The following is a 9,996-nucleotide window of genomic DNA, read 5'->3' as shown; positions in this document are numbered from 1 at the left end:
CATGAGTGGCACCCAATGCCTGCCCGGAAAGTCAACAAAGCCCTCTGGAACTAACCAGCTTGATTTTGTTTTGTTTTGTTTTGATAGAGATGGAAACAGGGAAAATTCATTTCCTCTTATGAAGGTTTTTATTATACTTGCAATATTCTACTGTCTCGGGATCATTTAATTAGTGATACAAAACCCGGAAGTGGTCAACAACAAAAGGAAAGAGATTTTTTTTTTATGGTAAAAAGTTTATTTACTATTTATAAATACATTGCAAGACTTAAACTTTTCAAAAATACCTTTTTTCTTCAAAAATGTAATTAAAAAAATAAAAGGCAATAGGTAGGCAGAATGTCTTGAGAGTCCTTTGCTTTCCCAAGGAGATCTCTGTGCAGGGGGAGCCCACCCGTGGGGATTGGGGCCATGTGGAGGCCACATCTCCTCATTCCTCACTGAACAAGACTTCATTTTGTTGGAACCAACATTACTGCTACACAGAAGACATTGGCCTCCAAGTGTGGCATTTCCTCTGTGCACAGACCCTCGTCCTCCACTGTGGCCGTATTTTCATCATCTAGCATCTCTAACATTTCATCTAGGCTTATCTAGTATAAATCCCTATTATAGTTGGACTATATTATATAAAATGTCAAAAAATTTTAAAAAACGCATCTTCTCTGCATATATGTGTGGACTGTAAAGGAAAGTAGGGGAACTATTCCAAAATCGACAAACACAAACAATTCTCTATGTGTCCCTGACAAAGCTCCCCGACAAGCCCTAAGTCTTTCCTGTTTATATGGTACCAATGACAAAAGATGGCAGATGCAAATAAACCTCCTTTGCCTTTAAAGAGCTTATCCTCCAACTTAAACTGTCTTGAGTTGTTGAACTGGAATCCATCCAGTTTCTCCTCTGCAGAGCTGGGAAGAATCCCGTTATTTGCAAAGCCTCTGAAGATGGAAGGCTGTCCCTTGCCGAGCCCCTCGTCTGTGTCAAGTCTGTGGGAAGCTGTCTGACAAGGAGGGTCAGAAATACCTGCTTTTGTGGGTTTCCGGAGCTCCCTAAAACATTCTGGGTCATTTTAATATATATATATATTTGTTTTATCAAGCAAGACTCCACCATATCCTGATTTTTCCCACGAAGGTCATGTCACTTGAAGCTATGAAATATTTTCTTGGTTGAAGGACCCTTGCTTCAAAGATGATATCACCAAATCACAGGAGAGCACGTCCAGCTGACCAGACAATGAGCAATGATGTGATTTACTATTCTTGGTGAGGTCTGTGCTCGATTCACAGCGAGTGGAGATGGAAGTGTCCCTTCCGTATCAGCAAGCACCAGCTACTAAGGGATAAATCAGGCAGAGGGTCAGCTGCTTCCGTGGCTGTGCAGTGGGGAATCTGGAAGGGTATGAAGTCATGAAGTCTACCGGCCCTTGAGTTGAAGTCTGCACATATTTTTACATTGAAGCAACAGGAAAAACCAAACTGCTTTTCGTTTACTACTGGCAAGTGGAAAGATGCTTAAGTTTACCGTTTGAAAGAACCATAGACATTTCAAAAATCTCTTTCTAAACTTTGGTTTGGAAAACAAAAAAAATCAATTCACCACAGAAAGAAATATAAATTGAGGCTGTAGCCAGCTGCAGATCATGTTCTTGGCAGTCTTTTGTGCAAAATAAGGCGTATTTGAGTTCCACATTAACTAAAAGGAGAAGAAAAAGAAAGATATTGAAATAGACCAAAAAAAAATCAAAAGGTTTCAATTTTCTGCCCTGGGATAATCTGGTAAAGTGATGTGTGGATACAGATGAGTGAGGATATCAGTCTAAAATTTTAAACAAGGCAAACAGGACTGTGAGACATATGCAGTCAGTGTTCATTATCAAAAAAGAGTCCCCCTAGAATTACAATTATTTTGTTGCAACTTGCAATGGAAAAAAAAATCTTATAACTAAAACTGAAAATTTCTTCTGTTTGTTAAATTTGTCTTGAGAAAGTGAGGGGATATACATTGATTCATTTTTTTATAGCTCCCTTATTTATGAAAAGAAAAGAAATACTGAATAGGATAGCATTCTCCACAATGATGGTGTAACATTGCATTTTCATTTTAGATTCAAATAAACTTTATTAAAATTATATTAATCACAGACTGTCAGAAGAGTCATAATACAGAAAAAAAGTAGCCACATATTTTAGTTTAGAAACATGCCTCTGTAACAAGTTCCTCTGGATTAAGACATTTTACCTGTGCAGATGAGTGACTGTCAGACTTGCATGGAAAAAGCTTCACCTGTACTATCTTTACAGAGTGTGTGTACATGCATGTCTGTTGACATGGTCTTGGCTCTTTCACATAAAGCCAGGTGTCTTTGAGATTGAGTTGGCTGCAGGCAAGTTTTCCTCTGCTGATTTGCTTAGCTGGTGGAGAGGCCCTGACCCTCTTGGAAGGATGTGTCCTGGGGTCCTTGCTGCAGACCCCTGGTAGCAGGCCTGGGCGGGGAGGGGCAGTGGCTGGGGAAGCCTGAGCCTCTCCTGATCCTCCCTCTTATCCCACCCCACTGTTAAACAGGGACATCACATCCCCTTTCGCCAGCCCACAGGTCTCGGAGGGCTTACGTCGCCAGGCAGACTCCGGGCGGCCGCCCCAGGTGTCTACTTGCTCTCCAGGGTATAGCAGTGGACGTCACCTTTCCCCTTGGCATCGTAGCCAGGCAGAGGCTGCCCGTACTTATCCACACACCAGCAGAAGCCCCGCTTTCTGCCTTTGGAGGGGCGGCACTGTGGACAGAGCACAGAGGACCAAGATGTAAATATCTCCTGCGAGCTCAGGGTAACAGGGGCAAAGGGTTAAGTCCATATGATTTTTCCAACATGATCTCTGCTGCCTTGAAAATGCACAATGAAAGACCAGGACTATTTAAGAACCACATATGCACGTGTATGTGTGTGTACATGTATGTGCATGTGCATGGGTGTACATTTGCATGTGTACGTTCATGTGTGTAAATGTGTATGCACGTGCACGTGTGTGTACAAGCATATGCACGTGTTCATGTGTGTGCATGCATGTGTGCACATATGTATGCATGTCTGTGCACACATAAGCATGCATGAGTGTGTAAGTATGTGTGAGGTTTAAGGTCTTTGGAAGGCAGAAGTCACTGCCATTTTACTCCCTTCTGAATAATTCACAGCAACCTACAGAGTTGAGCGGGACCCTGGGGTCTGCCAAATGAATGGGTGAATATGTCTCCTCTGCATACGAGACCCACAGAGTCTACAGTGAATCATTTCTGTGTCTCTTAGAGAAAGCCTTATGCACGCTCAGTGGTCTGTATGAGTTTGCTAAATAAATGCCTGATAGGAAACTAAGGTGTGACAAAGAGGCAAAAGAGATGAATGGCCAGTGAAGAAGACGCAGACTCTGACCGCAGCCATTACTAAGAACACATGGGCACGGCTAAACTGTGGCCAGACTTGCTTAACTAGCTGTTCTTCTGGCTAAGTCTACAGTTCCCCTGGCATGAACTGCCAAATTAGGAAGCTGGTTGGAGTATTGCCACACTAGATCATCTATAAAGAGATCCTATCAAGGCTTAAAATAAGCACATCTTCAATATCTGCTCCTTTCTAGCGTGCTCACTCTCTGGAAGATATTGGACCTCTGAGGGACTTTCGGGTAAGCTTTCTGTCCTATGTCCTCAGGTCACACCGCTTGGGAATTCTTTACGATAGTTATCATTCAACACATCAACCTGCAGCATTGTGATAACAGAAGGGCGTGCGTGCCCCTTTAGGGCTTACCCAGGGCTCCCCAGGCAGCCCCTCGCTTGATGAATGCTCGGGAGCAATAGGACAGATGGCACTCAGGGTAGAATCATGTCCATCCAGCGTCCCTTAGAGCCCCAAGCCGAGCTGCTCTTTGTCTGACCCGAAACGGACTGGGTGTCCCGAGCAGCACCAAACCTGGGCTGCCAGGAGCTTGGAGTCGAGAGCTCTGAGCAGACCTTCCCGGGATCAGTGACGCAGGGTGGGGTGCAGGGGGACACGTGGAGGGAACTACTCGCCTGCTTTTTCTTATAGAACCCCTTCTTGTCGCAGTTTGGGATGTGAATGCCTCTGGGGCTCAGAACGTTGAGGAACTTCAGGTGGTTCAAGGTATCTTCCATTTCTCTGCGGCAAGGGCCCTACGGAGGAAGGGATGTCAGATGACGGCGGGCACGGGATTACTCGGGAATCACACGTTCCAGAAATCGCTCAGTGCGCAAAGAACCATCACGAGGGAAACCTGCAATCAACCCCTCCCATACCTTTCGCCTGACTTAGCAGGGATGTTCCACAAGAGGGCTAACAATTGCCCCGCCACCTTTTGGGATATCCCCGGAACCTGGGATATCCCCGGAATAAGACACAGAACTTTGAAGACCAAGGGACTTAAATAAAAGCATCTTTATAAGAATATTTCTCTATATGTGTGGAATCTTTTAGAGCATATGATGGGCTTTTATAAGTTGTTATTTCACTTTGATCTTCATAAAACTTTCTGAGATGGGAAAGGGCCAATATTCGTTAAACAATGAGGGGAGAGGAAAGGATGCAGCTGGATGGGGAAGAGGTGGGATAACGGGGGATTCTAGCAGCTCCCCACTGAATCAACTGGAACAATTGGGCTCTTGAGTAATAGTCTCTTGAATAACGAATTACACTATGTTTAAAAAAAAAAACAAAACCCTACTGTCCTAGGTGATATCTGAAGCCCCCAGGCCTGGTAGTTCCTTGCACCAACCCCTTCCCTAACAAGCAGAAAGGTTCTCACATATTCCATCTCCCGTTTGGACTCAGAGGAGAAGTTCTGGGTGTCGGTGCTCTGAGATTCGTAGTCCACCTTGTAGCGCTGGCTGTCCTTGGCATGCCCTTTCTTGATGACGTCCACCTTGGTGTGCAGGGGATGGAATTTGGCGTCTGGCACCCGGTGGGTATTCAGGAGGGACTGATTCTCCAAGCTCCCTGCAGCCTGATCCTCCTCCGACTCACTGGCATTACCTTGAAGAGCATGAGGGAGAAAGAGACAAACAAGTGAGATCACCGCTGCCAACACCGAGCAGTACGGGAGTCTTTTTGAAAATTACTTTTGTAACCGAGTCACATCTTAATTGGAAATGTTATTTAACAATTTCAAATAGCTTTTTTTTAAAAAAACAAAAAACAAAAAACAAAAAACCTTGATAAAGTATTGTGAGGGGTTTGAAGCTGTATGTACCCCAGAAAAGATTGTGTTCATAAAGCTAATCCATTCCTGTGGGTGTGGACCTATTGTGGGTGGGACCTTTTGATTAGGTTGTTTCAGTTGCTCAAGGTGGGTCTTAATCCTCTTACTGGATTCCTTTATAAGAGATGAAATTCAGAGCACACAGAGAAGCTGAGAGAAAAAAGCCAGAGAAGTTAAGAGAGGACACACAGAAAGCAGAGAAAACCAAAGAAATAGAGAGGAAGCCACAGCCAGAAGCTGGAAGCAAAGAAACCCAGGAGAGAAGGGAGAGAGCAGCAGACACCGCCATGTGCCTTGAGGATCGCCGGTAGCTGGTCTTCAGGGAGACAACCCAGTCTGTTGATGCCTTGATTTGGACATTTTCACAGCCTCAGAACTGTAAACTTGCAAGTTCATAAATCCCCATTGTAAAAGCCAACCCATTTCTGGTATGTTGCATTTTGGCAACTTCAACAAACTAAAAGAAGTATTACTCCATAATAGTAGCAGTTATACAGTAGTCACTTGACTTCAAAAAGCCATCTTGGTAAAATTAAATCTCTCACGTGATTTTACTGCACAAGTGCAACTAAAGAAGGTACGAAAAGGCTTTTCAGGTTCTTAGCTTTCAAGTTTTCCAAGATAGTCAATGCAACATGACCTTCACCTCCCCACCAGCAGAGGGTGGACGCGAGCCATGGAAGGCTCCTGCCGCCTTGAGGCAGAAATCCATGATGCTACTCAAAGCGGAATCCTCCAATCCGCATTGCCTGGGAATCGGGAGAAATGCACCTTCTTCTCCCCATCCTGGATCTACTAAATCGGAAAGGCTGGGGGTAAACCCGGCCACATGGGCGTTTAACCAGCCCTCGGGGGTGTGTGTGGATTCTGATGCCCCCTCAAGGTTGACAAGCACCGTCTTAGGGAAAATAGGCTCCCGTGGAGAAATGGAATTCTCATCCAACAGCAAAGTGTCCTGCCACACATACCAGAGTCACCCTGGCATCCTTGGTGGTTTGTGCTACGGATCTCGCTGTCACATCTTTGAAACTCAACTTCCGTGCAGGGACTGGCAGATCTAGACTACCTGCACAGAACCTGCAAACTGAATTTTCCTGCTCAGTGGGCACCTGAGCACATGGAAAGCTGCACACAACATCTTCTATGTGCCCGAGAGCTATCATTCCTGGTGGTAGGGGGTTGGGTGGGGAGAAAAGCCAGCTCCTGCAGACCTCTCCTTTAGAATCGAATGCGCCCAGTGAAGAAAGCCCCATACCTGGCATTGGTGTTGTAATAAAGAATTACTTGTGAGCTTTAGTATATTTATTAGATATGTGCATGGCTGGACGTAGAGCCAGAATTCTCACTCCATTCCTTCTCCAGGAATAAACTCTGAGTGGCTATGGGAGGGCAGTGGAAGGTCCCTTCTGCTTGCTCTGTCTCTGCTCTGAGCATGCTCATGGGTACCAGCCACCTCTTGCCCGATGCCCCTGAAGGCCACAGGGAGAGCTGATGATCCCAGGGCAGGCTGACCTCCCAATTCAACTGCAAAGGGGCGTCAGCTTCAATCACTGGGTAGGTCATACGAGTTCTCTTTACTCCAACAAGCAGTTCTTACTGTCTACCTCCTATTGAGGGACTTGGGGACGCCCAATGGCTCCTGACACTCCTGTGCCCAGGGTCTGGCGTGCCCTGCTCTGGTTGAACTGCTCCCTGCTCTCCCAGGGAACACACCCGTCCTGGTGGCAACCTGCTCACCAGGAAGCCCGCCAGGAAGCCCGCCAAGGCTGTAGGCTGTGGGAAGGAGCGAATGCCTCACTCTGAGAAGGCTACCAGAGCCAGGAGGAGGGGCGGGAAACCTACATGCCGAGCAACAGGATAGAGGATGATGGACAGGTCCCCCCGATTAGCACTTCTGAAAAACCTGTTCCTCTCCTCTCCTCTTTGATCTTGCTATCCTCATCTGCAAAAAAGTCCTATGAGCTCCAACTGCAAAGTTCCCCAAAGGGCTGTGTCCGCTGGGAAGCCCAGGGCCTGAATAGCAGGTTCTTAATGGGTAGAAATTGATTTCAATTTCCTTTCCCTTACTTTTTTTTTTTTTTTTTTTTTTAAGGGATTACTGGCACACAGGAGAACACATCTGCATTTCTTTTCCCAAGAACCCTGAGTCATTTCTTAAACTTCACTGGTTTCTTTCTAAAGCCCAGGCTGCTCAATATTCCCATAGAAGCAACAGTTAGCTGTGCCTTTTGACTATCACATTAGTTTACCCTTCTTCCAAATGGATTTTAGAAGTCACTTAGATCTCTTACCTTACAATAAAGCACATCAGCCCATAATACAGAGTTATATTATGGTGTTAGACATAATGCCCATTACACTATAACTAAAAATGATGCTATTCATAGGAAGAAACTTTTAAGATCACTTTCTGAGTACCCCCAAAATGCACCAGAGAAATAAAGTCCCACCTGCAGCAAATGACAAAACTTTGCTCAGAGACACAAAAGCAGCTAGCAATTTTAACAATCTTCTAGAGCTGGTATATATTTTAGGCAAGTGAAATTCTGCTTTTCCACCAATCCAGGGATGCTCTTTCTCAGGCATAAATAAAGCTTTGCAAGGAAGTAGCCTTAATCCAAAGAAGCAATCTGCAGGTATGAATTATAAAGGGGCGGTCTGTCCTGCTGGCCCCAGGTGGGGGCTTGCCCAGAACCTTTCCTCTAGCCCGGCGGTGGTGATCGTGGTGGGAGACTGCTTCCAGCCTTCAGCTGTGCAATGTGACACTGCCGGAACTTTCCCTCACATAACTAAGCGAGAGAGGCTGGCTAAGCACCCTTGAAATGTAGAGGAACAGCTGCCAACTCCATTTAAGAGTCTTTTTTAAAGCCAACAATGTGATGCCCTTAACAGAGCCGCTGTTTGCCTGCTAGTGGCTGATGCAGTTTGAGTAACTGCTAAATTTATACCTATATTTTTCTCTCCTAGGACTCCCTTAAACTGGACCTCATTTTTTACCCAGCGGAATTAAGAAGGGGGATACTTAAGGGGCTCATCCCAACTTCCTTCTCTCCCCATACAATGGGAGTCTGGGGACCACGCTGGGGACGGTGGGGGCTTTACAAGGGGGATGATACCCAAGACCCGCGCCTGAGCCTGGGACACGGGATTCAAGCCCCCCTCTACTTCTTGCCTCTGGGAGACCTTGGGGCATTTCTTTCTGATCCTCGGTTTTTCCAAATACAAAAGGATAACGATATCTGATACCCACCTGGTTCGCCCTTAAGACCGACCAAGATGAGAAAAGGCTTTGCAGATCTTAGACTGTGTAACTGTTCTTCTCCCGCCACCCCCTCCTCCCTTAAAACGGGTACAATCTCCCACAAGGTGCCTCTTTACCTTCTGGGTTTCAAATTCGCCCCTTGGCCACCACCCTCACTCCCCTCTCCTTCCCACCCCCCAGGTTTCTACTTTCTGGGAAACGGAAACCACATTCAAGAGTTCGCCTACAAAGTCCTCGCCAATTCACCCGCGCTCTTGTGGCACAAAAAGGACTGGAGAAATCTCCTTTGTCGAGGGTGTTTCCATTTACAGCCCTCCTCCGAGAAGATCTTTTCTAATTTTTTGCTGAAAGCGCGTTGCCATTTCCCACCACTCCCCACTTAGAACACGAAGAAGTTACAGTACTCGCCCCTCGGGAAACCCCTTCGCATCGCGGGACCTCATTTTCCCCCCGTTACAAAGCTTGGGGAGGAGAGAGGACGTGCCCCTCCTCAACCTTGCCGTCTGGCCTCACCTGACGCGGCCGCTCCGTGCAGCAGGTAGGCGCGCAGGCGGCCGGCAGCGCTGGCGTTGGTGCAAAGCCCGCGGCCGTCCAGCAGTGCCTGCAGCGGGCGCGGCTCCCCGGGCGGCGGCTGGCAGCGGAGACCGGCGCCGCAGCGCTCGGTGTAGACGCCACACGGCTCGCCCTCGCGCAGCGCGCACGTCAAGCAGCAGCCGCAACCCGGTTCGCGCACCAGCTCGGCGCACGCGGGCGCGGGGGGCGGCGGCGCGCACTGCTCCAACGCGCGCGCGTCGCACGGCTCGCAGCGCACCACGGGGCCCGTGCCCGCCGCGCCCACGCCGGCTCGCGTCGCCCGGGGACCGCTCAGCAGCGACAGCGCCATCAGTGCCGCGGCCCAGAGCGCGGGGCGTGCCCGCTCCATGGCCTGCAGGGCGCCGGTTCGGTGCGCTGGCCGGACCTCCGCGGGGCGAGGCCGAGGGGCCGGGGGCGAGGGCGCGCGGCGGCGGTCCGGGGCCGGCGAGACACAGGCTGCGGAGGCGGGCACTGGCAGCCACGTCCTGAGCACGGGGCTCGTATCCGGGCGGTGGTGGCCGCAGGCCGCTATATAGAAGCCGGCCCGAGGACACGCCCCGGAACGGCGCGCCCGGGGGCGGGTTGGGGGGGGGGGCGCGGGCAGAGCAGCCGGGTGCGCACGCGGCTCGGAGAGTTCTCGGGGCGGCGGGCGGGCTCGCGGGCTCGGGGGCCCGAGGCTCCCAGATGTGCACGGCCCCGCCCTTCTCGCCGGGGGCTGCCGGGTCGACGCGCCTCTGGGAGGGCAGAGCGCGCGACCCGGCCCGGGCACCTGCTCCCCCACGCGCGCGCCCGGAGCCCTAGCCGCCGCTCCCCGCCTCCCCCCACTCCGCGGCGGTCTGGGTTAGGTCCCCCAGCGGCGGGCTGGAGTCGGGTGACTGACATCTGCCTCTTCT

At 49.3% G+C, this 9,996-nt stretch overlaps 1 protein-coding gene across 3 annotated transcripts; it reads right to left on the bottom strand.

Annotated features, from left to right (window-relative positions):
- Positions 1-210: 210 nt before the first annotated feature.
- IGFBP3 (insulin like growth factor binding protein 3) lies at positions 211-9,614 on the bottom strand. Of its 3 annotated transcripts, none has more exons than XM_037837221.1 (5): positions 9,044-9,614; positions 4,816-5,042; positions 4,067-4,186; positions 2,616-2,777; positions 211-1,698 (listed from the first exon to the last, which is right to left on the bottom strand). In XM_037837221.1, the coding sequence occupies exons 1-4, from the start codon at positions 9,450-9,452 to the stop codon at positions 2,652-2,654; spliced, it is 882 nt and encodes a 293-aa protein (XP_037693149.1). In that variant the 5' UTR covers positions 9,453-9,614; the 3' UTR covers positions 211-1,698; positions 2,616-2,651. The 3 variants fall into 3 exon arrangements, with proteins under 3 accessions (XP_037693149.1, XP_037693150.1, XP_037693148.1); XM_037837222.1 differs by lacking the exon at positions 211-1,698 and adding an exon at positions 2,105-2,489; XM_037837220.1 differs by lacking the exon at positions 211-1,698 and having other exon boundaries at positions 2,105-2,777.
- Between the last annotated feature and the right edge of the window lie 382 nt (positions 9,615-9,996).

The sequence above is a fragment of the Choloepus didactylus genome, chromosome 5 (genome assembly GCF_015220235.1).
Source record: "Choloepus didactylus isolate mChoDid1 chromosome 5, mChoDid1.pri, whole genome shotgun sequence".
Classification (NCBI taxonomy): Eukaryota; Metazoa; Chordata; class Mammalia; order Pilosa; family Megalonychidae; genus Choloepus; species Choloepus didactylus.
Note: the sequence above shows the minus strand (reverse complement) of the source record. Positions and strands in the feature narration are given on the sequence as shown.